Source organism: Vipera berus (assembly GCF_964194415.1).
Source record: "Vipera berus genome assembly, chromosome: 1".
Lineage (NCBI taxonomy): Eukaryota > Metazoa > Chordata > Lepidosauria > Squamata > Viperidae > Vipera > Vipera berus.
In genome coordinates, this window is record NC_138202.1 from 312,699,465 (window position 1) to 312,727,199 (window position 27,735).

Consider the following 27,735-nt stretch of genomic DNA (forward strand, 5'->3'; position numbering starts at 1 on the left):
AAGAGAATTGACAATACTCTCCAGAATTCACCTGTGTCATATTACAGGAAACTTTCTTTGCTGCCATGTGGTGCTCATCTGGATGTCTGCAGCCCAGGTATGCGTTATTACAGTATTAGGGTATGATAGCCCTAATAAAGTCTATCTACAAGTTTTGAATTTATTTATTTTTTATTTTAATTCCATTTATATCCCGCCCTTCTCCAAAGACTCAGGGCGGCTTACAAGCTTAATAGTAGCCTTCATTCTATGTATATGCCTGCTTATTAGGGCTTTCACACACACCCCAAGCGGCATTATTACAAAGTCAGCTTAATTGCCCCCAACAATTGGGTCCTCATTTTACCTACCTCGGAAGGATGGAAGGCTGAGTCAACCTTGAGCCTGGTGGGATGCGAACCTGCACTAATTGCAGGCAGCTGGTGTTACTTAAGGAGGCATTAGCCCACTGCTTCACCAAGGCTCTATTTAAAAAGTTAAACTTCTTTAAATAGCTTCTTGCTTGAAGTTCTTTACAGAAATATTTGCACGTATTTGCTTTAGTGTAAATCCTGTTTATTGGGACATACTTCCAAGTCTTATCTTCAACCATGTGCACATTAAAATAAATCCCATTTAACGGATTATTTAAATTGTGCTAAATTTGTTAGATAGATACTGTTAAGGGATACCGGTCACTCAGGTTGGTTGCAGCTCTACATATAATCGCTCTGCATCCCGCTTACATTCTTCATTCTTTCAACCCATTTCCTGAATAGGCTAACCCGGCCGAACAGTATCCGGTTAAGTATAAAGCTTCTTGAGACGCCAAGAGAGCGTTACTTTATAATAAACTGCATCTCCCAGCGGCCTTTCTGCTTCGACTTCTCTTCCGCAACCGGTGTCAGCAATACATTATAGCAGTAATGGCCAGAGCGGTGGAAGAAGATAAACTAGCGGCACCTTGTGGAGTTGGTGCGTTACATGCGCTTGCGCTATTGGTCGGGTCATGTCCGTGCGCTTGGTGAGGACTGAAGCGCGGCGTGCGGATGGCTGTTTCTTAGATTTCGTCTCCGCTCCCCGCTTTATCTTAATAGATGCCGCTGTTTGATCCGGCTCTCCCCTGCGCTCTCTTTTCGCCGGTGCCATGATTGGACCAGAGAGCTCGCCATCTTATCAAGAGGTATTGGGAGAAAAGCGGGGAGGGAGGCGCAGTATTTGCACTCTGCTGATACGAGGTGCCTGCAGGCGAGGCTTTGTACGCGGCCGGCGCTTAATGTTACAACTTGGCAGCGTCGAGAAACAATTAGCCTGCACCGAAAAGACCATGCCTTTGCGCGTTCACTGGCAAGCAAGCAACAGCAACAACAACCATATAAACTTCGGAAGTGAGTCCCGCCAAGTTCAACGAGACTTACTCCAGAGTAATAAATAGTCCAAGCCTGTGGATGTCGTATTAGACAAAGGGATGCATTGGGGCACACGTGCATAATAGGTGTGCCCCTTTACGCTATAAGTGTGGGTATCCCATTAATTGGTCGTTCGGGCATTGCCGCTGTGGATGCGTCGGAATGCTAGGTTTAAGCGAGTCCAGCTCCCGCAACTTAAGGAGAGAGCAGGTCAGCCCCTTGCAGAGCTCCATGCAGGCAGAGAGGATGCCCTTTGAACAAACTGTGGACTGAGCTCCTGTTAATGCAGAATTTTAGTACGTAGTAACAAGCCCATTCAAAGCCGGGAGCTTTTTTTCTTATTAAAGTTTAGTAGGACTGGATTGCGTTAGGTTGATTTCTTCCCCCAGAATTTAAAGGGTGTTTTTTTTAGGCAAGATGGCAAGAATTCGGAAATAGGCTTTGTTAACCCGAACCTCCACTCCCCTGCCCTCCAACTTTGATGCAGCTTCCAGAGCATTTTAATTTTATTTATTCAATTTATATGCTGCCTGTTTCACCATCTGGGCCGGGTGACTCATTACCTGTATCTTTAGCAACCTTTCTTCAAAGATAGTGTGCAGCAGTGTTTTTTTTTCTCAACCTTGGCAATTTTAAGATGTATGGACTTCAACTTCCAGAGAATTCTAGCTTGCAAGTTTTCTTGACGTACAAAGAGTTATGTGTCATAGTAAATATTAGTCTTACAGATGCCTTAAGATTTTTGCTGTTACTGTCAGTCTAACATGTTCACTTCTCCAGGAAGAACCTTAAAAGTAGTGTTTAAAGAAAAAAAAACTAAAAAAATAGATTACAGCAATTTTTTTATTATGCAATTGAAATAAGACCAATATCCAGGCTTTAGAGTCTTCCAAAACTCTTGTTGAAACTTCATGAACACAGTAAAAAAAGCAAGGGGTTGACAGATGTTCTGATTATGTGAAAGTCAACAAACTTCAATTTGTCTTCATTAGACACTACATGTGTTCCATTTGAAGAACATTTTAGAAAATTATATGTAACTGCCAATATAGGGCAGTAATTAAGGATTCCAAGAAACTAACCTGTGTCTATGTTTTTAAAGTGTCATATGTTCTTGGCTTTGTGGGTTGTCATTATCTGTTTACTCAGAAGTAAACTCCCAGTAAGTTTAAGGAATTTATACTCTTCTCCCCTTTCCCATGACTGATGAATATTATAAGTCAACACATCTGGAGAGCACTGGTTTTAGAAAGACTATTTCAGTAATTCTGCAAGGAGTTGTTATCCATATGGTACCTAACATAGTTAAGGCTGCTTTTGTTTTCTATAGGTTTCACTCTTCATTCCCATAGAATTGAAATTTACCCTCTCTTTTCCTTTGGATTTTCACAGTAAAAGAAGCTTGCTTAAAGCATGAATTTTAACTTCCATTTTCTTTTTAATTCTAATGATTGCTTAGTGTTTTATTTCTCTGAGCATATTTTAAGGAAAAAAATATTGTGCTGCCATTTGCACGCAACAGCTTTTAAGTTGCTGCATTGCTTATCTGCTTGGCAGACCTGTGTGAGAGCAAATAGGCAGGAAAAGGAAGGTGAGGGGGTACTGCTGGCTGTCAAGATAAACAAGCCTATACAGACAAATAAACACTTTCAAATGCATTTTTAGAAAGTTCAGGAAATTGGCTGTGTGTTTGCATTCACTTAGCCTTTGTCAGACTATCTGAGCTGTGTTGACAAGTTCTCTGCTGGTCACTTTGACAGAGCTTTCGGCTTCTTGTTTTGCATATCAATAAATCAGCTGCTGCAATCATAAGTCTGCTTATCTGCTTCTCCTTCAGCTTTCCTTAAGAAGACACTGTCCAGGTGCTTTGAATTACCACTCCATCAGTCAATCAGGAGACTGGCTTGGATGATGGAGTTGGATAGCATCTCTGGATAGCATCAGCTTAAGAAAGGCTGCTAACTGTGGCAACAGTTTAGTTTTTTTAATCTGACAGGGAAACCAAAAACGTTCCGTAACACCTTAAACACCAGATGATTTTATAGAATAATTTTAATCCATTTTGTTGTAGCTTTTATATTCACGTACTGAGGAAAAATATTTGTCTTCAATCAGGAGCACTGTAAAAGAATATTCATTTCTTTTACAAAGGGTTGTTGCTACAACAAATTGTGGTTGCAGTGTGGAACATTTCTGTTTGGGACTCCATATGAGTAGCAGGCGTCTTCCAGGAGATTCTCCTCTCTCCTTCACCCTCAATTTTTCCCCCCTAGTTGACATTGTTATTCTGTTCACACTGAATCTCTCTTCACTGAACCCTTTTTCAGAGGAGCAAGGATCCAGAGAAGGGTTAGGGGTTTTGAGTGTTCTTTAGTAAACCTTGAGGTTTCCCCAAGTTTTGGCTACAGAAGCAATGATATAAGTGTTAAGAGCACAAACTGTGAGGTTACTGAGAGCAGCCATCGGTTTCAAGAGTCAAGGGATTCTATGGCTTAACATCAATCATTTTCTGGACTTTGGTTAGGTTAGGAGTTCCTAGACACTTGCAAAGAAAGAAGAGAGCTAATTTGGAATTCATCTGAAGTTTTTAACCAAGAAAATAACTAAAAGGGTGAGGGCTGATCCAGGCAAACTGAAAGTATTGTTAGGCAACATTTTTTTTTAAAAAAAAAGTCATGGTTCAAAAATGGAATGGGGAAGTGGTAGGTAGTTAGGTAGGTTTGTTGCTGAGATGCATGGAAAAGAAATACCATTTGCTCTCCCTTTAAACCTTTAAAGATGAAAGGAGATTGGTGTTTTTCTCAAATCCTTGTAAATGGGAAAGGGGGCTGAGATTTGAACCAGTGCACATTTATTCAGAAATAAAGTGAGTCTCCTGAGTTACATGGAATATATTTCCTATGTATTTCCCAGAACACTAATCCAACTAATTAAAAGGAAATTCCAGTTTCTCTTCCACTGGACCTAAGAATTAAATAAATGGAAACTCGAAATTACAGAGCACCCTGTTAGATCTTCCTATAGGCAATAATAAAAAATAATATGATATAAATGCCACTCATTATTTGTGTCTGATATATAGTGGTGATATAAATCCACAGATCCAAGTAAAGATTTCAAATATCCTTACAAGAACATAACAGCTTTTGTAAATTCCAGCATTCTGGTCTGACTAAATCTAACCAGATGCATTTGAGAAGCTCACAAGGAGGGGAAAACAGAAGGATGATAGTGAAGGGAAATGGAATAGAATGAATAATATGCTGGATCCAAAGATTGCTCATATATTGAAGCAGTACTAAGCAATATTTTGATGGCTGTGTGGGCCACACCTCATGGCAATGATTTAAACATATAAATAAATATACAGTAGATATTGCTGTCTCCAATAATTCTAGGCAACTTATTCTTTTTTGGTTTTACCGTAATTAACTGCCCTACAGTATGACCAACAGCATAAAACGATTCTGCACATCTAAAAGGCCTTAGTTAGAAGCAGTGCTTTTTTTTTAAAAGAAAAAGGTGCCAGAACTCACACATGTCATACAACCAGCGTTGCCTACCCTACAAGGTTCCATCCAAAAAAGGTGCCGGAACTCCGTTCTGAGCGTTCTATGAGAAAAAAAGCCCTGGTTAGAAGATTTATTTATTATTGATATTAAATTTATGGTCCACCCATCTTGCCATCGAAAGCTGTTATAAATAGGCACTCTGTTGCAATTCTAGGGGCAAATTGTTCTACCCTGTTGATTTAGCAGGATCTGCAAAAAAAACCCCAAAGCTGTGCCTAACCATCTGGATTTAAATCATGTCAAATTTTATATAGCAAAATGATAATCTTGCATTGGAATTCAACAAGCAACAAGCAAGGTCACAAATATGCTGTTGCATTCTGAACAAGCTACAATTTCTGAACTGTCTTACAGAGGGAGACATAGAAAGCTCATTGTAATAATCCAACCTTAGGTTACATAAGTCAAAGTTGGATACAAGACGATTCCCAAACGGCAAACCTATTCCATAGGGGGAGCGTGCTCCATCCAGAACAGGTATTTCACTTAAAACTTGAAATCTATTCCAGGAATCACCAACAACCTGTCTTGACTGAATTCTGTTTCTCCCCTATTCAGTCCCTTTTATCTGATATTGTATAAAGGTGCTCGAACATCAATATTGAGCTTGTAGAAAAAGTGTACTATAGCTGGGAATCTTCAACGTGCTAGTTGCAAATGGTACTAAATCAGGCATAATCCTTCCAAATAACTCGTACAGTTACTGGGAAACAAGATAAAATCTTGGGACCGTTCCAATGCCGCCACCTAGAAATACCTAGAGAGACAAGAGTAAAAGCATCAGAAATTTGGGATCTCTAGCCTACAGCTCCCACAGAAGTTCCAAAAGATATGATGATCAATAATATCAGAAGCCACTGAGAAAGTATCAATAGAAGCATACTGCCATATCTGTCTCTCATAAGGATCACCCATCAAAATAATGGAAACCCCCTCTGTGCCATATCGAGGTCTGAAGAGAGACTGGAAAGGATCTAGCTAATCCATACCTTCAAAAGGACCACTGATTTTTCTACTGGCTTGCTTAAATATAAAATATTAGACAAGCCAGGAATATTTATTGTCAGTAAAATCAATCCAGTTTGGAGGTAGTTTCTCAAGCAAAGGCTTCACCATCTTCTCTTTTAAGGAAGGAGGAACTCTTCTGTTGTAGAGGGATCTTATCTAAGAGATCATTTGTCAGCTAGAGAGGGAATCTAACAAGCAAATTGCAGTGTGACTAAATTGAAGAACCTTATTCATTTCCTCCACAAATCAGCAGTGGAACAAGTTCAAACAGATCTTATTAGATGGTACGCTGGACAGTTTAGGCATTATGAAGCCCAGTAGGGGTGTATTATTATTATTCATGAAGAACCATGGGAAATCTTCATGAAACAATACTAGGACATTACCAGCAACAAAAGTTACATCTTCTACCTGGCAGCCCTTAAGAGTTCCACTGGCCAATTCTGTGTGCATGGGATTCCATATTTTACTTCTTTTCCTCTCCAATGACTTCTCCACATACTTTGTAATGGTGCTTATGCTATGTTCAGCTGTATCCATTTCAAAATTGTATTATTGTTGTTTAAGCTGCTGGCCTTTGTGCTCCTTTTTCCACATGTACTCCATATACCTTGAGGCATTTTTGTCTCAGAAACAGGACAGAATCACAATGCAATATCTGGAACACCTAACTAAATTGTTATTAGAGTGGTTGGTCATATATAAGAAACATCCCCCAGAGCTACTTCAAAACCAGTTAGATCATTAACTTCTGGAGGTGGAGGGAACTCTGAACTGTGTCTTCAGAGAGGAGGCCATGCTGTGATATACATCTATTTGACTAGATACAGAACCATTCATGACAAGGCATCACTTCTGGGATTCCTATCCATCAACTTCTCCACTCCAAGGCAAATGCCAGATGAAGGTATGGCCAGTCTCATGGACAGTTCCTAAAACAGTCTAGTTATGGCCCCCAGAAACTATAAAATCCATCAGATTCTTAGATATGTTTATGCTTTGATGCCTCTGTGTCTATGAGGCTTCTGCCAACTCAAGTCAAGGTGGTGAGCTGAATGATAAAATGCTGGTAAGAAGTGATTTACTGTCAAGACCTGATTGGGAAGCCTAACAATTGCGACATAAGCAGAATCCCTGCTTTCAGCTGAACAAGATACAAACCTTCAGAAGTAATACAATCCCAGCAAGCAGCCTGGAAAAAGAAACGAATTCTTTGTGGGGTATTTGTTGGAGTTCAGCGCCTCTTGCTCTGGAGTGAGGCTCATCCATGTAGCAATCTCCTATTCCTGTCCCACGGAAAATCAAGTTGAAATGTGGTAGCAGGAAGGCCTGGAAAAGGCCTTTTAAAAACATTTGCAAAAGTAACATTTAAAAAATGGCCCGATTAGTGGGGAATGGGAGAAAAAAATACTACATTATGATTCAGCTGCTTGTTTTAGAACACGGAGAGCGCCAAGAAACGAAAGCTAGATTTTTTTTTCTGAGATGACTTCCTTTATTTTCACCCAGTTCTTGAGATTGCTGTGCAGTGCAGTGTGCAGGGATTGTCAGACATGACAAGCTTGAGACATAGATAAAAATCATCCTGACAGCTTGAGCCATTAGCTTTGAGGGAAAGAGCAAGAACGCATCTAGCCTATATTGATGCAAGAAAAAGTCTTTGGACATTTGTTTATTGTGGTCATTTGAAATGAAACATAAAAGCACTGGCATGAAGAGAGAGTAGTAACAGGGCCAAAGTTACCCCAAGAACTCTAGTTCAGTGGGAATTTGAATTTTGGATGTAGCAATTATAGCATGACGTTAATGTGTACTCAGTTGTATCATCTAAGAACTCAAATTATTTCCTAGCTGTGCCTCTTCACAATTGTGGTTAAAGTGGTGTGTGTTTAGTAAGATAGTACTTCCTAAGAGTCAAACAGAAACTTTTGGTTTTTTTCCACAGGGGTCAGTGTTAATCCATCATAGAACCCAAGATCACCCATCCCATGTTTGCTTCGTTTCAACAAGCTGTAATGCGTGCTTCCTGCATGCTTTAAGCATGTATAGAACAGCCATAATAGAGAGTCTGTAAGATATGAAGTGATTAGAATAAAAATGGTCTACTGAGGTAGCTAATATTTACATTTGAGCCCAGTAATATGCCAACTACAGCCCAGTAATATTACAGCATTTAATACTGAGCAGCAGTAATTCTGTTTGCAGCTAAATGAAGATATGGAGTATGCACCTGCAAATTCTGAACCAACAGATGAACTCTTAGATGAAGAGGATCAGGAAGATACCAGTTCAACAATCCTTCCAGGTGAGGCCTTCTGATCTTGTCAAACTGAATAATTCACAGTGGAGCATCCTAAGCTCTTGTTGGATATTGTTACCGATTGACAAGTAATATTCAAAGCAATGACATCTCTCCAAAGTATCAAGAGAGAGTTGCTATTTGTGAAAGACAGATATAAGGCATATAAGCTAGAAGGTGAGGGAAGGGTTTCCTTTGCAATGAATATTCTGTGTGTGGTAGCACACACCCCAGGAATACGGTACTTAGACACTCAAAATGTGGAGAAAGCTGATCACTACATCAGTGGTAGACAATAGGATTATATAGTGTTTTGGCCTTTTGAAGGCCCATCTACAGTGGCTGTTAGCAACTATTTAAACAGCTGCATTCTAGAATCGTATGGCAGTAATGGTATCCCATGAAAACATGGAACTACTTTAAATTGTTGTAGAAACCTTCTATAACAATTCACACTTTACATGCTCAGAAACACCTTTTGGAATTTAATCCAAAGTTGCTGCATAGCAAATGTTATTCACCTCTGCCCCACATCCCTTTTTTCAGCATGCAAGGGCATAGTTTTTCACAGATTTAAAGAAATAAGTTTTGGACAGACTTATTGTTTTAAAAATAACAGCAACCCAATATTTTAAAAAGTCTCTTTTTAAAGGTCTGAAATTTCTAGCCCCACCATCTCTAATGAAATGGTTGCATGAAAGACATGTTTTCTGTGGCCTTAGATGCTGAAAAATGCTGCTTCAAAAGCAAAATAATTGATTTTCTTCTGCATTCTTTTTACGCAAGAAGAAAATAGGATCTGACTTTCCAAATACTCTCCATCAGATTCAGAGTTTTGAATGTGGCCTCTTTCACAAGAGGCAACTATAGTCCATTAGGTACTGCAGTGGCATAATGGCTTAATGATGCTGGAACTGTGGACCAGAAAAGGTCTACACGCTGGTGGTTCGAGCCCGGCTCCGTGAGAACAGGGTGAGCTCCCACTGCTCACTCCCCAGCTCCTGCTCACCCAGCAGTTTGAAAGCATGCAATATTGCAAGTAGATAAATGGGTACCACTTCGGTGGGAAAAAACTAGCTCCATTTGTGTGCATGGAGAATGGAAGCCAGTGCTGGACCTGGCCAGATGCAAGACAGCGCAACACGAGGCAGAAGGTGAGGTGAGACTGGAGGAGCCTAGAAGAGCCAGCAACCTGAGCAACGCTAGTCAGTTGAAGCTAGTTCACCACCTGCAGTGCACCAAGGATAGGCATGCAAGTGCCAAACAGAATGAACTAGCAATTTAGGCTGTCAGGACTGCACTGTGTCTAGCATTTATAGATTTTCCTGCCATTGTATGCCATATGCTAAATAAATAAATAAATAAATAAATGCATTTTCAAATTAATATTATCTTTAGTCCTAGATGGTAACAGCCCTTCAGTGCATTTCAGCAAGTCCTGCCTGAAAAATGTCTTCTCTGCAATACTTCTCTTCATATATTTGGTGCTTATGGCAGTGGCCATTTTTTTGGCTTATCAAACCATTGCTGACTTTAGGGAGAAACTCAAGCATCCAGTGATGTCCGTCTCATTCAAAGAAGTGCCCTTTTACGATGCTCCTGGTAAGACCAGAGGGTGGATAGCATATTTTCTGGGGAATCAGGTAGCATCTGCAGTTATCCTTGGAATTAAAGGATTGCCATTACTGCTATTTGTCTTAACTGCTATTTATTTGTTTTTTTTTTATTAAATCTGCCCATCTCCTGGATAAAGCAACTCTTGATGACTTAAATCTAAACTTGTGCAGTACATATGCTATCTTTATAAAGGTGAAGTTTCTCTAAGGAATTCTGGGAGCTGTAGTTCTGCAAATTCTGTTGAAGGCTTTGGAAATTCAGAAGTTTGGGCTAGAACATGTATCTATGAGCAGAGCAATATTATATAAATTTACACTTTTGTACTCTAACTGAAATCTCTGGCTAGGTTCATGCATTGTGGTAAACTATGATTTTCATTAAGATTTCTTGAACAAGTCACAGTGGCCCAGTTCATATATAAACAGTGTTTTATAAATCACAATGGCTCATTTTATCCATCCATCCACTTTCTTGGAGTGGTTAAAAGCACTGACTTTGGACCAGTCACTCTTTCTCAGGAAGGAGATGAGAGGGAATCAAAAAATGTTGCTAAGAAAACCACATGGACTTCTTCCTGTAGTCACCAGAAGATAGGATTGACATGATGGATTATAACAACAATTAGAAGTAACCCAAAACTTAGATTACACTGTGATTTATTATGTGAATCCAACCTAATGTTATTTCACGTTCATAGTTTTTTTTTTTTTTTTACTTTTTAGCAATAGAGTGGACTTAATTTTTTAAAAAAAGGCTTCCAAAAATTCCTGGGAACATAAGAGCAATTAGATGGCATTTTCTAGGAGGTCAAACATGCTTAAATTTCCAGCATGTGTTAAAACTGAAGTACTTTTGTTCAACCTGCCAAAAACTTCACATATCTATTTGTGGGTTTTGTTCATTAAGAGGAGTGAAGAAGAAGTGATCCCACCCACAATGAGAATTTTGCAGAATTTTGATAGGGTGATGTTGGGGAACTTGGAGGCTGTAGAATGGGTTGGGAGCCATATACAATTGCCTTTCCCTTCCTTGGGTCATGCAGATTGTTTTATTTGGAGACAGACAACATGCACCTTCCAGAACCAATGAAATCTAATCAGTCCATCAATCATAGTCAAGACAGCCAGTGGTGAGGAAAAATGACTAATGTACACATTATCTCACTGTGGAACAATTTTTTAATAGAAGCTTCTGTGCTAAAGGTTGCTGGATTAAAGCCATGTTGTAGTCTGAGTTGTTCTTCTGAATAGCACAGAGGCCATTTAGCAGAAATGTGTAATAAAGATTTGTTTACAATTAGGGAGTTACAGCAGTGAAACTGCTCATAGCACCTTTCTTTCAACAATTCACCAAGATTTACGGAAGATGAATTATAATGTACTGTAGGATCTGCTGTAGGGCAGATTGCTGAGGAAGAGAAGATTCTTCTCCATCAGCTTCGTGTTTGTATATTCTTATTCGATGTAGTTTTTTTGTGAGGTGAGAACACTGTTCCAATCTTCCTCTGAGTTGGATGAGGAGCCATTAGATGTGACGGGATCCAAAACCATGCCCTTAATGTGCCTGTATTAAAGGGGTAGGCAGCAGCTGTGACTAGATCATTTGCTAGATACCTGGGGATTTCCACTTGATCAGTAAAGATTTGTGAGTTGTTTTAATAAGTATCTTAAACTATAGGAATTGAAGAAAGCTTAGGTTTACCAGTATTATCTGTCCTCTCCATTCATTTCTGATAATCAGAACAATGCTCAAAGTTCTTTCATTCTAATTTGATTAGAATTAAATTTAATTAATTTTATTTTATTTTTAATTTTATTTTATTTTAATTAATTACAAATAAAGATAATAGCTCCTGTAAGTGTGATATTTATTCACTCCACACAAAGGCATTATACATCAAATCATAGTGTAGCACAATGTGTAAACCCAGTATGTGGGTTTATATGTAGTGCGAGAAGAGAGGGCTGTTTAATAATATTTGCACTCTTACCTCACTAGGAGATTCCAGAAATTGGTGTGAAATCCCGTTTCATTAGCTTTCTGTAATGTAATCTCCAAGTTAATATTTCTTCCTCTCTCTGTGTTGAAAAGCCCATCTTCAACATTGTACTCCATTTTATTCTTCATATTCCAGTGTATGTGTAAACCATGGACTTTTTTCCACAATTGATCAATATAGTCATACAGTTCTTTGACATATAAGCACCATAAAGGGATACCAACAATGAGTACATGTTCATGTTGTAGGTGCATCCACACCAGCATTGCATCATTTGTGGAACTAGCCATAATAATCTGGATATCGTAGCTGAAGTTATATCTTTAGTATAATGTAATGCTTTGGACAAATCAGACCAGCAGGTATCCTTATTCACTTGAGTGTGAGAACCTGATTAGAGTCAGTTGCACTTCAGTATGACTAAGGAGTAGAATCTTGGACAGGGCTATGTAGTTAAAAGCAGATTTGTGTCTCGGGTCTGCTCCCATTAGTGTCAGATTTTTACTTCAGAAAGTGTTGCCAAGTGCCCCTTTTGTTTCCTCTCGTATGTTTGACTGATTCACATCTTCACTTATGGGACAAATAATGGCCTTTTAAACTACAGCTTCGTACTGTTGTGCTATTCATTTATCTCCCCTTGAGACTATCAGTAGTTCTATAGCATATTAGATAGAGACTTTCCTTTAGAAATGCAGGTGGTTAATCTTTCTGAAATAGTCTGTGCTGTGCTATTGAACTGAATGGTCCCTCTCAAATGTTTTGAATAAAAGTGGATTTTGTACTATTATCTTCCGGGTTAGCTTAAAGGTCTCCCCATTTTGATCACCATATTACATTTTGTATTATGGATAATGGCAATATTGTTTGCTTACAGAGTTAAGCATGTGATGGGCTTGGCATGGCATGGGAATTGATTCCATTAATTTCAAATATAAAACTGTTTTTCAAAAATAGGTATTGCCCTCTATCCAGGCAAAGCTGAACTGCTAACCTGCAAGCATCATTACTATGATTACATTCCACCTCTGGTCAACCCAGGCCAGCCAGGGAAAATTGAATGCATTACCCAGAGAATCAACTACACAGATCCGTTTACTAATGCAAACAAGGTAATAATTAAAGAGAACATAAAGTCCACTCTGTGCATAGTGGAGATGCCTCAGCCCAAAGCAGGAGCTAGTATGATATTCATACTGCACTATCCTACCCAAAGAGCATATAAATTAGAAGCAAAGCAAGAGAACACAAAGGCATCTTTGAGGGCCTTTCTTGCTGACCTTAGTGTCTATACAGGTCCCTATCAGTTCCTCAAAATGTCAGGTCCTAAATCGGCACTTTAAATGGTTTTGGAAAGCAGCTGACAATTTTTCAACACAGGCATAACATGCTCCTGACGCAAAACAACTTTGGAACATTAACTTATGCTACAGTGTTAACACTGCTGTAGCATTATTATGCTATACTAATTATAGCATAAGGCTAAGATGAACAAAGTCCTTACCCATTGGTCTGTATGTATTCAAAGCATGTGCAGGACACAGCATTTCCATCAAAATGACAGAAGCACAATTATGATACAATTTCCACCTCTTTGTGTGTGTGTGTGAAGACACATGTTCAAAAGTTGTGGAGCTTGTATCACAATGATAACACATTTTCTTTGCAAATGGTGTGCAAAGAAAAGTGTGTCAAATGAAAGGGATGATACTGGAATGAATGAAGGCAAGTCATCTCATTGGGACAAAAACTCAGGGAAGAGAAGAGCCCTCTACTGCCTTCTTTCTTTCTTCAGTTTGCTGACCATGTTACATATAGGAAGAAGGTATTATGAAAATTACTATGGGGTAGGAAGACAAGAGCGGAAATCTCTATCTGCCAGTATCATTTGCCTAAATTTAGATTTAGCCTGTTGTAATATAAACAATGGAATGGTTTGGAATATTATTTTTTTAAATGTTGGTGAGTGAATGGATTCTAGGGTCAGGACTATCTTAATATTTACATCCATATAAAAGTCAATGTCCATTTTTTTCTCCTTGTGCTTGCACTTGTAGAAACATGCTGTGATTGTCAAAGGACCCCAAGATGTGAAGAAACGGGAATTGGTCTTCATGCAGTTTCATCTGAATGAGACTGATCAGGATTTCAGTGCAATAGATTATCTTCTTTTTTCTTCATTTCAAGATTTTCTCCACAGGTATGGCCCTCTTTAATTTTCAGTCACATCAGAAAGTAGAGACACATAAAAGATTGGGCAAATTCATGACTGTGAAGATCTTTTTTTTTTAGTAAGATTCCAAGGTTCACCAAAGAGAGTTAAATACAGAAGAGCAGATCTAATACTCCTCGGTTACTTATGCTAAGTCAAATCTTTTCTCCTGGGTATCTTCCAAATCTCCAGCCTTCAACTTTCACAATCCTCATCAATGATTATATATATACATCTTGGGACACTCTGGTTGGGGAAAGATACAGTAGGAATTGATTGGCCTTACTCGGTCAAGTAAGCATGCAAATCCACTGCTAATTTGCTCCCATTTTTCTTCTACAATCTACTTTAGAGGGGGGGGGGGAGAAATGGTATAATAATTGGGAATCTAAAGCTCTGTCCAGTGTACAACAAATCATGTCTTAGCTCAGCTTTATAGTATTGTGATATAAAATAGATGGAAGAAACACAAGTCACCTTGATTCCCTGCCTACAAACCGCTTGTTTTGGACAAACCTAAATGTAAGAGTGATGAGGAAGGAAGAATAGCAGGCCCCCAAAGTGAAGTGTTTTGCTTCCAGCCTGCTGGCATTTCCTGAAGTAACTAAGCAGCAGTTCAGTAGATTAGGAATAGAAAAAAGAGCTAATATTTATTTAATGTATGGGAAGAGTCAGAAGCAAGTTAGAGAAATAGTTCTATTTTTAAAAGCACAAAATGGGGACAGTGTCGAATTTAAATGTAGAATGATCCATAAGCAAACAGAAAAATTTCAGAGGTGAAATGCAGTGAGGCTAACCCTATTAGCTGTACATCTGACTTTTGAGTATCGCTGTGTGAAAAGACAAATTTGCCTCTAACTTTTTCTATGTGGGCTTGTTTGAACATATTTCAAAAATGTTAAAATTCCAAAACTGATTTATAATCTATAAAATCACTATTTTTACATTTCATTTTCATGTATTTGTGTCTGATGCGTATCTTAAGTACCTGATTATTACTGAACTTTTTATTTATCCCCTGCTATTGCTGCTATCAGTTAAATTTGTCTCTAAATGTCATTTCAGATAGTGTTCAAAACTAGAAAGGACCTGCATATCATTAGAGGACATATTTTTTCAGGCAGGCAGCAAGCTCACATTCAGAAAGGCAGCTATCCATATGAGGGCCATTCGGAAATAAACCTCCATTTGGTTATCAATGACACACTCGCAGATACAGAACATTTTATTATACACATTAGAAAACTACATTACTTTTGGACATAATCGCCATTCAAAGTGAGGCACTTGTTATAACGTCTTCCAAGGTTTGAAATTCCTTAGTAGTAGTCACTCAGCGCCAAATCTGGGCTATAGGGCGAGTGATCAAAAACATCCCAACGGAACTGCTTCAGAAGTTCTTGGGTGAGTCTAGTGGTGTGTGGGCGAGCGTTATTGTGAACCAACACCACACCTGAAGTGGTGCCATAGAAAATCCCACCAAATGTGAAGATGCCAAAGGAGTACTGCTAGTGAAGTTAATGGAGTGTGATTTGACCATCAGTTCAGAAGTCTAGTGTGAAACGTTACAAAAAACTCAAACGAGGCATCCATAACAAGCGTCGGGGCATGCTGACTTCTAACAAGTGCCTCTATTTGAATGGTGATTGTCAAAAAGTAATGTAATGTTGTAGTTTTCTATGTGTATAATAAAAGTTCTGTATCTGCGAGTGTCTTGTCATTGATAACCAAATGGAGGTTTATTTCCGAATTGCCCTCGTATTTATAGCTACATGCTTCCCACCCGATAACATTTCACACTGACTGTGGCTTTGGGGCCATAAGAAAAGCCCAGTTTGTGTTATAGTCCAGTCATGTCAAACTGCTGGCCTGTGGGCTGGATGCATCACGCCGAAACTGCACCCACCCCATTGCCAGCAATGGGGAAAAAGTCGCAATACGTCACGTGACCTCAAGTGACGTTGCGAGTTTGACATGCCTGTTATAGTCTCATGGGTATGTTGCATTTTCCAAGGTGAGCTTGGAACTAATTTTGCTAATGTATTGGAAGAGCGTAAAGTTCTGAGATTTTTCACACACACACACACACACACACACACACACACACACCAAGGTTCAAAGAACAGAAAGCTAAATTAAATTGTTATGTTAACTTCTACTTTCATATTTTACTTACTCTACCTGAAATGCATGATAGTCCAATGTACTCTGCATGGAACTAGGAGGCTTAATTCTTCCAGCTTTTATTTATTTGAAAAATTAAATCCATGTGTGCCTCAATTTTTTTTAAAAAATATTAGTTATTTCCAGTGGAATTTTTAATATGAACCTATCAATGAGGAATTTGTTTCCAAACAATAGCAGAATAGGCTTTTATGCCAGGAAAAAGGCAAAGACCAGCAAACTGGTATAGTATGCAACTCAAAACCCTTGTTAGGCTTAGGTGTTGATGCTGCATACCAGCCAAAGTTTATGTGCTGGTATTTATGTGCTCAGAAATCAACCTCCTTTAACTTCAGGGAAATTACATCTAAATAAGTATATATATTTAATACAAAAGCTATGAAAGGCGCAAAGAGCCATGGAAAGATACATGTCAGCATTACAAGACAAGAAAGAAAGACCTGCACATGGATTAGAGAACAAACAAAAATATACAATATCATCAAGAGAGTAAAATTCACTACATAAGAAATGCCTTACTTCTGACATGGGAAAAGATAAAAATGAAAATTTATATGAAAATACCAGGATGGATTTCAACAATGGAAGCGTTTGTGCACCCAAATTTAATCAACTATGAGAAACCTGTGACATACAGAAAGATTTTGAATAATAATGGGAAATTACAAACTAAACAAGAATTGGAAGAACAGGGCATTGAGCTATCATGGTGGCCACCAGGGCTTTTTTTCTCATAGAACGCTCAGAACGGAGTTCCGGAACCTTTTTTGGATGGAACCTTGTAGCGTAGGCAAGGCGCATTGTATGATATGTGTGAGTTCCGGCACCTTTTTCTTTTACAAAAAAAGCACTGGTGGCCACACATACAAATGCAAATGATACAAAAAATATGCCAAAACATATGCTTTTTTATAAAGATCAAACAGTCTCTGACCAGATACTACTGTCATCAGATGAAAAATTGATTAAAGAACTTTATAAATTTTTGTTAAACTTGAACAAGTTAAAGAAACAATGATAAGTTGAGCAAAAGTTTTTGGACACAATGTAGAATTAGAAAAATGGCAAAACTTGTGGGAAAGAAACTATAAAATAACAAGGGCAGCTACTTATAAAGAAAATCTATATAAAATGTTTTATAGATGGCATTTACCACCTGCAAGATTAGCAAAAATGTTTCAAAACATGTCTAGTTGGAAATGTAGGCAAAAGCCAGAAATGTATTATCACCTTTGGTGGACATGCCCTAAAGCAAAAAAAAATTTTGGTCAAAAATACACGTGGTTACAGAAAATGTTAAGAAAGCATATACATTTTAAATCAGAACTATTTCTTCTAGGTATAATTACAGAGAACTATGACAAAATGTATATATTTAATATTACATGTATTAGCAAGAATTACATTTGATGTGATTATATAAAAAAAATTTTTAAGTTTGGAAGTAATCTATGGTATTTTAATTTGTATAATATATCAGGATAATATGAATTTAAAGCTTAGTTGGGAAGAAGAACAGCGTTAGACAATTGATATAAATTGTTTTATTTGTGATTGTTTTTATTGAGTAGATTGAAAAGTATTATATTGTTTTAGAATAATTATTGATATGATATATATATATATGTTTGGAGTTTATATGAGTTAAAGTTCGATAGTCTATATAGTTCAGGATTGTTTGCGTAAGCTAGATTATGATTGTTTGTATTTTTATACCCTGTATTCTGCTCTGGGAAGTGGGGGGGGGAGGGGAAAGGGAGGGTGGGGTTGGGGAGGGTGGGAGGGAAGGGGGCTGGGGGGGGTTTCTTTTTTTCCCTTTTTTGTTTTTGTTTTTGTTGTTTGTTAAAGCTAAAATGTATTCTAAAACTTTAATAAAAAAAATTACATTTGCACAACATTGGAAAAATGAAGAAACACCATCGGAAGAAGATATGACTAGAAAAATTTTGGATTGTGCGGAAATGGATAGGCTCACATTGAAAATGAAAGGGGAAAAAAGATACAGAATATTTTCAAAAATGGGATAATTTTTATAAATGGCTAGAAAAGCAGAATAGAGTGGAAATGGAAGTTGTATTACTATTAATGGTAAATATGTGAACCCAGACAACACATTGTTTATTAAGCATTAAAGATTTGTAACTATAAAAACTCAATAAAATATCTATTAAAAAAGAGAGTAAATGAAATGGAAGTGATCAAACAGCAAGAAGAACTGATGTCAGGTGGACCAAGGCAGTCATAGAATTGATTCCACTTGATAAAAAGCGCCCATGAAAGAGACCTAAAACAAGATGGATTGACGAGATTAGCAAATATTGTGGGCCCAATTGGCAAAAGAAAGTTCAGGACTGTATTGGTTGAAAACACGCGGAGGAGGCCTTCATCCTGCAATGGAAAATGGCTAAAATAATGATGAAGTAGTATATGTAGCAGTTCTTCTCAGAATGGGCTCCTCCACAGGCTCTGAGCTAAAGGCTCAGCCTTTCTTCACCAGAGTTCATCTTGGGGCTAAGGGGAATTGTAGGACCAAAATATTTGGAAAGCCCTAGGAAAGATTGTAAGGCATAAAAAAGGTAAAGGTTCCCCCGCACATGTGTGCTAGTCGTTTCCGACTCTAGGGGCCGGTGCTCATCTCCATTTCAAAGCCGAAGACCCAGCGCTTGTCCAAGGACATCTCCGTGGTCATGTGGCCGGCATGACTAGACGCCAAAGGCGCACGGAAGGCTGTTACCTTCCCACCGTAGTGGTCCCTATTTTTCTACTTGCATTTTTACGTGCTTTCGAACTGCTAGGTTGGCAGAAGCTGGGACAAGTAACAGGTGCTCACTCTGTTACGCGACACTCGGGACCTTTTAAGGCATAACTCTAGTTTAAATGATAAATAATGCAATAATTCTGAATTTCTTTAAAACCTCAGTAGCTGTTCTTAGGGCAAGACAGAATTCGGTTAGCTTCAGCTCCTCATCATAAATGTGAATTCAAAGTGTGAAAATCAAAAAATGGCAGAATGTATATTACCACACAAACATAAGCTTTTGTACTTGCATTGTGACATCAAACATAAATAATAAGCCTTGTGATTTGCATTACAATTCTTTTTTGTTATTTGCTGCCCCATTCCCATAGATGCCGATGGGTTTACTTTTGCATTGTAAACATGTTCAAGTTTAAAAGTATTACAAATATGCTGGGAAAACTGAAATCAGAGATTTGAAGGAAGATCATAGTCAAAGCAACAATCTGTAAAGCCAGGAGCTATACACGCTTTTCTTCCTCAGGATAACAAAGCTTCATAGTAAACCATAATAATCTGTCTAAACATAAGATTTCTTCCCATTACAGTCCAAACAAGTCGGAATTTATGAAGGTGTGTGAGAGCTCCTATTCCAGTTGGAAATTCTCTGGAGGTTTCCGAACTTGGGTCAAAATGTCTTTGGTGAAAACTAAAGAAGAAAATGGCTTGATGGCAGTTGAATTCAGGCAGGAGGTAATGATGTCTCATGCGGCTTTCTGACCACACAGCTTTTACTGTTGTACAAATAGCTGGGATTCTGTTTGCTGTTGGTTGTTGTATCATCTTGAGTTTTGTGAAAAAGTGAACCACTAAAGGTTGGAAAAGTACACACTGAACACTTTGCAAAATTTCTTCGCTAATTATAAGTATCAACCAGCAAAGTATTCAGATAGGTAAAGTTTTTCCTAATCTTGCCCTAGATACTTAAATCACAATTTTAACTTGGAATTCAGGGATTTCCTAAGGAACTTTTATGCCAGCGACCAAACTCAAGATGTTACACAAATTATAACTTAATCTTCAGCACTGACAATAGGATGGTATCTTTCACAATGCTTGGGATAGTAGGCAGGTTCCACAGCACAATTTCCCCCATTCATATGGACTAGCTAGCATATATGCCTGCTTATTCCCCAGTATCTGCCCCTAAGGCAGCCCTTCACTTTGCTTAATGATAAAGCTGGTCCTGACAACTACAGTACTGGCCTTTGTTTTTCTGCAATCTGAAGGCAACAAATAGCAAAGAAAAAATGATCCACCATTAAGAAATGCATTAAACTCATAATGAAATACATTTGAGAAATTAGGTCTGTGAACTACTAATCATTAAGACTTTTGCTCAAGATTTTTTTCTAGCAATTTTCCCCATCAATTATCTGTAAAAGAAAAAAAAGTGTAGCCTTTCATGAAGGTATTGTACTGTATGTATTTTAGCTTATCCCATTTTGCTTTTTTGAAAAATAAGGGTTTTATTGCTGGCTATATTCCACACTTCAGCCATTTTGGGAATTTCCCCCCATTTTACTTACCTTTTAGAAGCCGGTATTGTTTGCATGCCTCATTCCTACACATCTTGGTAAGTTCCTATTTTTCTCCTCAACTTAGTCCCACAACAGCAGGCTGTCAATTTTATTTTTATTTCTAAGGCATTTGGATTCTTGGGCTTTTTTAAAAAGTGTTTTGGTATGTTATATATGAATAATTACCTATTTTTTCCTTTATTTCATCAGATTAGTGTGGTTAACTACATTGAACGGAGGACAAAAGCTGGCACTGACCAGCTATTTTTTGTGGTGTTTGAATGGAAAGATCCTTTTATTCAGGAAGTTCAAGATGTAAGTAAATGTGGATCATTTTTGCATGGATGTAAGGTGCCAGTACAAATTAGGAGCACAAATAGGAGATCCACTATTTCCAAATGATATACTGCTAGTCCTTGTGTTACAACAATTGAGCCCAAAATTTCTGTTGCTAAGCAACAGTTGTTAAGTAAGTTTTGCCCCATTTTATGACCTTTCTTGCCAGTTATTGAGTGATTCACTGCAGTTGTTAGTAACACGGTCATTAGGTGAATCTGGCTTCCCTGTTGACTTTGCTTGTCAGAAGGCCACAAAAGGTTATCATAGGACACTGTAACTGTCATACATATGAACCGGTGGCCAAGCATCTGAATTTTGATCGTGACCATGGGGATGCTGCAACAGATGTTAAGTGTGAAAAACAATCATAAATCACTTTTTTCACTGCCAGTGAAACTTTGGTCACTGAATGGTTGTAATTAGAATTTACCTTCCCTTAGAATGTAGTCAGAATAGTTAGAAATTTGCACCCTATGTAGACTCCCAGATGCAGGTTTATCAAAGAGTGAAGTAATGGCAGGAAAAACTTGATTGCTGCTGTACACTGTGACTTGTCTGAAATATAATAACTATGGAAACATAACATTTTAGCAATAATATGTCTATTTAGAAGGAAGTTTCTTTGCTTTCATGGCATCTTATTCCATGGAAAATGTATACAGGTAGTCCTCGAGTTACAAGTGTAATGGAGCCTGCCCATTCCACTCGTAACTCAAAAACTCATAGAGTTAATCTCGTACCTTGAACGAGATCACTCCCTTGCTCGTTAAAATGCATGCAGCTCATTAAGCGAACATGAGGTATCTCAGGATGGGGAAGGCCATGGAGGGCCTAGTGATGGAACAAGACCTCCCCGAACTGCTTCCCCCTCCCTTCCTGCCACACCAGACTCACCTGGAAAAGATCCGTCTCCTCTCTGCCGTGGTTCCTGCTGCTGCCCAGATTTGAGGCCGGGAACGCTTCTGCACCACCCCCAACTCCCCCACAGCCTGATCCAGACTCTGGAGGCCTTTTCCAGGCTGCTGCCGCCTGGATCTGAGGCAGGGGAATGCTTCCGCGCCCCCCCTCCCCACGGCCCAATCTGTGCTCTGGAGGCCTTTTCCAGGCCGTTGCCACCCAGATCTGATGTCAGGGAACACTTCTATGCCCCATCACATCCCGATCCGGGCTCTGGAGGCCTTTTCCAGGCCACTGCCACCCAGATCTGAGGCCAGGGAATGCTTCCGTGCTCCCCCCCATGGCCAGATGCGGGCTCCAGAGTAGTTTTCCAGGCTTGATCAGGCTGCAGGGAGCTGCAGAAACGTTCCCCAGTTTTGGTTCCATTCTCTGTTTCAGAGAACAGAGATCTAAAGTACCATGAGATCACGCGAGATCAGTAGTGTGAGATCTCACCCCACTGATCTCGCGTGAGCTTGCGTTACTTTAGGCCTCCATTCTCTGCAAACGCAACGAAGGCTTGGAGCAGCCAAGAAAGTGAAGGATCTTGATCTTCACAGGGTGTATTGAAGGCCTGGTGCCTAGGGAGACACAGGGCAGGGGTAGGTAGGTAGGGAATAACCAGGGTGAATGCTGCAGAGCCACTGCGATTGCTCGTAAGGGCGAACAACTGCTATAGTGCTGCAATATTTGTAACTTTGGGACTTGCTCATAACCTCTAGGGGGCACTCATCACATAACTTTGAATGAGCGTTAGTGAATACTCGTAACTCAGGGATTACCTGTATCTGGTTACCTCTTAAAAGTAGGCATATCCACTGGTGCTTAAACATTTGTGAATCCTTTTGAATTTTCAATATTTCTGCATAAATATAACTTAAAATATAACTTATCACCTCTTCACACACGTCCTAAATTAATTAAAAAGAACCAAATTAAACTAATACGTCAAAAATATTATACTCGTTATTTTATTTACTGAGGAAACTGATCCAAAGCCACATATTTGATCACATTTTAGATCATATGTACCAATATGGACAATTCAAAAGGGTTCGTAACCTTTTAAGCATCACTATAGACAGGATCCATAAACCAGCTTTAGATAGTGCTCTATTTAGCCAAGTGAATATGAAACAAGGAAAATGATACTGAAATGCAACTTTTTCTCTTGGTCTGTTTGGAGAAGTAACCATAAGTAGAAGTTTAATATGTTTATTATAAAGCAAGTGTTTTATTATAAAACATTTCATAATAAAAAGTAAACAGTAGCTCTTTAATCAACAGTTTAAACAATTAATTTAATTTATTTTCATAGATTGTCACTGCAAATCCTTGGAACATGATTGCTCTTTTGTGTGGTATATTCCTGGCTTTGTTTAAAGCAGCTGATTTTGCCAAACTGAGTGTGAAATGGATGATAAAAATCCGAAAACGGCATCTCAAGAGAAAAACTCAAGCCTTGAACCATATAAGTTGAAAACAATGTGCTTCACAGATTTTTGTTTCACTGAGAAGTTCAACTAGGACGATTAAACCAATACAACTTCTGTCTTCTGTCTTACACAAGAAAACTGCATTGATGGAAGGACAAATTGCTTTGTTGGACTGAACTTAATGTTTGGAATTTTTAGAAAATGATTTGACTCCATAAATCCGCAGTCTTTTCTAAATATATGATTTCTTTTACAAACTGTTACTTAGTGGTAAGAATATTCCTGGGGAAAAAGCTTCCTATAAAAAAGAAACAATTTGTATGAATGAAGTAGGGTTGTTGTTTTTTTAAAAAAATGGGAATTTAAAATATAGAGTCCACCAGTAATAGGCTTAGTTAATCCTGTCCCCAAACATTGAGTCCAATCACTAATCAACTCAGGGACAAAGATGTTTGCTTCAAGGCCTTTAAATGAATATGCTGCCAATCAGAGGGAACAGCACTTTATTGGATTCTGATTGAGCATTATGTATCACTTACATTCCAGCTGTTGCTCTGACAAACACACTCCAAGGGATGAAACACATTGTTAAAGCTATATGCACTGACTGTATATTGAACATACCCCTGATTAACAACTAACCCCAAAAGTATGACTAAAGAGATTGATCAATATTGGTTGGATGTAGGACAACAACAGTTTGATTTCTTACCCTGTCTAACTGAAACAATGCATTCTCTATTGGATTTCAGCTCTTTTGTGTGTTGGACTTTTAGTTATAAAAGTAGGTACAATCTTTTTTATAAAAAGGACAGCTGATATCTGATAACTACTGTGGAAGCATTGTGATGATTATAAGAGCCGTGGTGGCCCAGTGGTTAGAATGCAGTATTGCAAGGTAACTTTGCTCACACTGCCAGGAGTTCGATTCCTTCGATCCTCACCTGTTCAAGGTTGACTTAGCCTTCCATACTTCTGAGGTCAGTAAAATGAGGAACCAGATTGTTGGGGGCAATATGCTGATTCTGTAAACTGCTTAGAGAGGACTGTAAAGCACTGTGAAGCAGTATATAAGTCTAAGTGGTATTGCTATGATGCAATATGCTGCCAATTTAGGGGGACATGGTGCCATGTACCAATTGTGGTTTGCCTACTCCTCTGTTAACAGAATACAGTACAATAAATCTAAAAATAGCTCTTGTCTTAGCAAGAGTTATTATTTACTGAAACAAAACCAAACATTGAAAACAGTAATTTTATCAAGCATTCTTATTAAATACTTATGCTAAAGATTTTTCAATAAAATATACCTCTGTGATACACTTAAAATATTAATACTGTCATAATAAAGTTCAGAACTCTTCCAAACCCTATATATATAAAATTTACTCATAAATCCATAAGCAGTAAAAAGAGAAAACATGTAATAATGAAATAGTATAAAGATTATTCCTTAAACGAGAAAGATTTAGGTTATATACTCATTTTATATTTACTTAAAATATTTTTCTCTTTAAAACCTCCAGGCAGATTATGGTGGTATGATGAAGAAAATTACTCAAAAATATGTTAACCATTAAATTCTACATTAGTTTTCTGCTACCTTAGGGTAGTAGAATATAGTAAAGTGTAGTCCATAGTATTTTACTTTGAATCATGTGAAGCATGAACGGGCCCATGATTTATATGTTTGGAATGTTTCCCATACAAATTCAAAATGCTATTATTATATTTAATTTATAGACATAAAGATGAATATGCACTAGGCATCCATTTTATTCTGAAGCGTGAACATATCTCCTACATAGATAGAACCTTGTTTTAATGAAGAGGTGATGAGGGCCATAACAATTTGATGTTGGGTGAAAACAAGTGATGTCCATTAAGTAGAATGAATTGACTTTTCTCCTGCAATTTCCCATCCTATCCCATTCTCCTAAAAACTAGTCTGGAATGTTGGGGGGACCCTTTGGAGCAGATCTGAGTAACAAAAATCCCACCCCAAAAGTATACAGCTGACAATGCACAACTGGATAGTATCCATTTTTGTTTTCTACAAAAAGCCTAACTAAAATTTGAGTATCAACATTTATTTTGTCAAACTATCTTCATTTCAGTTTGATAATTGCCACCTGCTTTAACCTTATTATTTAAATCTTTTAATTAAATGTTAATATTTTGCTGGAAAATAGCTTATCAATCTAACCATTCTCCTATTTATAATTATTAAATTACAAAAATGGTAATATACAGCACTAATTACAAACATAAAGACTTTATTGAATGCTGCTCAATCCCTCAGTCTTTCAATACAAAACCATTTTCCACACAATTGAAATTTAAGAGATTGGAATGATACTCTGATATAAAGATCTGCAAAAGAGCACCCCACTGATCAAGTAAAAACAGACAAAACTTTAAGAATCATTTTTTGCCATCTTAAGCACTGCTTTTTCGTTAACACAAAGAGAGCTGTCTTGCATATCTGCATAGGAATTGCACAGCCTAAACTTTAAATGGAGCAGCTGGCCCATCCTGCAGGGCCAGATTGAATCATAGAATCATAGGACTGGAGGGGACTTCAGAGGTCTTCTAGTCCAACCCCCTGTTCACGGCAGGAGTAAATACAAGTAAAAGTAGGGGGAAAAGCAAGATCAATTAGGTTCTACAAAAATTTGCCAAACTATAGATTGAAATTGGAAGGTTCCAATGTTTAGTTATGGGAACAGAAACATGATTACTGAATCTTTTCTAAGAGGAAGCATAAGAACTATATGAATAATTCTTTTCTAAAAGTTAACAATTTTTCCTCAGAGCTCACGTAACTGCTGAAGCAAAACACATAATGCAGCCCAAGTCCTGTCCAAGTTACAATTATCTGAGGGAGAAGCCCAATTCAGCTAACCTGATCTTACTCCCGTTCCCTGTCGCTATCCATTTATATAGCCCACTCTACCCACCTCTGTAACAAGTCTTTTCTACTTGAAAAGGTTCCTCATAAAATTTTGAATCTTAATCTGTCTTAACTAAACATTCTTTTAAAAATAGCCTGACCCGTGATAACATAATGGGCAAATTCAACTCAAGTGATACACATTTATTCAGAAGCAAACCCCACCAAGCTTCATGGGAGTCAATCCCATCAACTTGATACTAGATTATCAGTTTCATTTCAGGAAAAACAGTAAAGCTAGAAGTCTCTTCCTGAGTCTCAGCCAAAGGCTGCAGCACAATGAAAAGCACATAGGGAGAAAATGTAAGCTGCCTGACATCTATGCCTAAGTGCAACACAATTAAAAAAGAAAAAAAACTTCAAGTCAAAATTTCACCATTCCCATAATTAAATCAAACACTTCATGGATGATAAAATTTCTTTCTGTGAGATGCCAGAGTTGACAATATAGCAATGATTAGAGACAAATTTACAATATGCTATGAGAAATAATATCACATTCAATTACTGTATTTCAATTCAAAATATTTTCATTTACATTTTGCGGGTGGGATGGCCATTTCAAAGATACTGATGAGATTTCTCTTCTGCATTTTTTACATTTTTTGTAAAAAAAAAATCTGTGTACAAAAGATATGCCTCACAAACAGGCTTTTTCACACTCACTTGGCACTATCATTTGGCATATTTGTCAGAGAGGAGGAGGTATTACTTGGCTGGTTAGACAAAGTTCCGCTGAGTTTGAGCTCTTCCAGCTTTTTCCACAATTCTTCATGTTCTAATTCTTTCTTCTTCTCTCTGTAAAAAAAAAGAAATGTGAAAGATTCTTAACCATTATGTGTGTAAGAAGCTAATAAAAGATGATCAGAAATCCTAAATATTTCATAAAAATTAACTTGAATATCCTAGCATGAACCTGTTTGGTACCAGTCAGTACAGAAAATAGTGAGCTAAATAATATCATGGTTTGACTAGCAATTTTTTTTTAACACTCTGGTCTCTGTATTTACAAGAACCTAAAATTTAGAAAAATAAAAAAGGTAATGAGAAAATATAACTAAAGTTTTATGAGAATAAATAACCTCTAGTATACTGTAGTGCTACAAAATATAGTAATCAAAAAAGTGTTGAAATGACTTTCTTTTTAAAGTACAAATAGACATTACTATTAAAGGTAAGGAGGCTGCTTTTCTTGGCATTATAATGGGGTGTGTGTGTGACTTTTAGATTGGAGCATGTCTAAATTGTTACCTAATCTTCCTATCAGTGGTGGGATTCAGCCAGTTTGCACCACTTTGGCAGAACCGGTAGCTAATATTTTGTTGCCCAGGCCCAGAATGGACTTCCAGAAGCAGCATCCACACAGAGAACTGGTTGTTCACATATTTGAATCCCACCACTGCTTCCTGTCCAAAAACAGCTTAGACAAAGAATGGAGCCACCATAGTCTTTGTCAGTCCAAAACTGGTATCAGACAA

General features: G+C 37.9%; 2 protein-coding genes across 4 annotated transcripts in view; one reads left to right on the forward strand and one right to left on the reverse strand.

Annotated features, from left to right (window-relative positions):
- Positions 1 to 966: 966 nt before the first annotated feature.
- PACC1 (proton activated chloride channel 1) lies at positions 967 to 27,291 on the forward strand. 3 transcript variants are annotated; one of them, XM_081316689.1, is made up of 8 exons: positions 967 to 1,162; positions 8,174 to 8,273; positions 9,672 to 9,869; positions 12,838 to 12,992; positions 13,938 to 14,080; positions 19,622 to 19,766; positions 20,804 to 20,908; positions 23,187 to 27,291. In XM_081316689.1, the coding sequence occupies exons 1-8, from the start codon at positions 1,127 to 1,129 to the stop codon at positions 23,346 to 23,348; spliced, it is 1,044 nt and encodes a 347-aa protein (XP_081172815.1). In that variant the 5' UTR covers positions 967 to 1,126; the 3' UTR covers positions 23,349 to 27,291. The 3 variants fall into 3 exon arrangements, with proteins under 3 accessions (XP_081172815.1, XP_081172814.1, XP_081172816.1); XM_081316688.1 differs by having other exon boundaries at positions 9,666 to 9,869; positions 23,187 to 23,423; XM_081316690.1 differs by lacking the exons at positions 967 to 1,162; positions 8,174 to 8,273 and adding an exon at positions 9,384 to 9,421 and having other exon boundaries at positions 9,666 to 9,869.
- Positions 23,476 to 27,735, reverse strand: part of PPP2R5A (protein phosphatase 2 regulatory subunit B'alpha) — a 54,736-nt gene continuing 50,476 nt past the window's right edge. Inside the window, exons 13-14 of the mRNA XM_081316675.1 lie at positions 26,924 to 27,055; positions 23,476 to 23,602 (exon numbers count right to left, since the gene is read on the reverse strand). Of these exons, the coding sequence (XP_081172801.1) occupies positions 23,569 to 23,602; positions 26,924 to 27,055 (166 nt within the window). The 3' untranslated portion in view covers positions 23,476 to 23,568. The remainder of the gene's footprint in view (positions 23,603 to 26,923; positions 27,056 to 27,735) is intronic.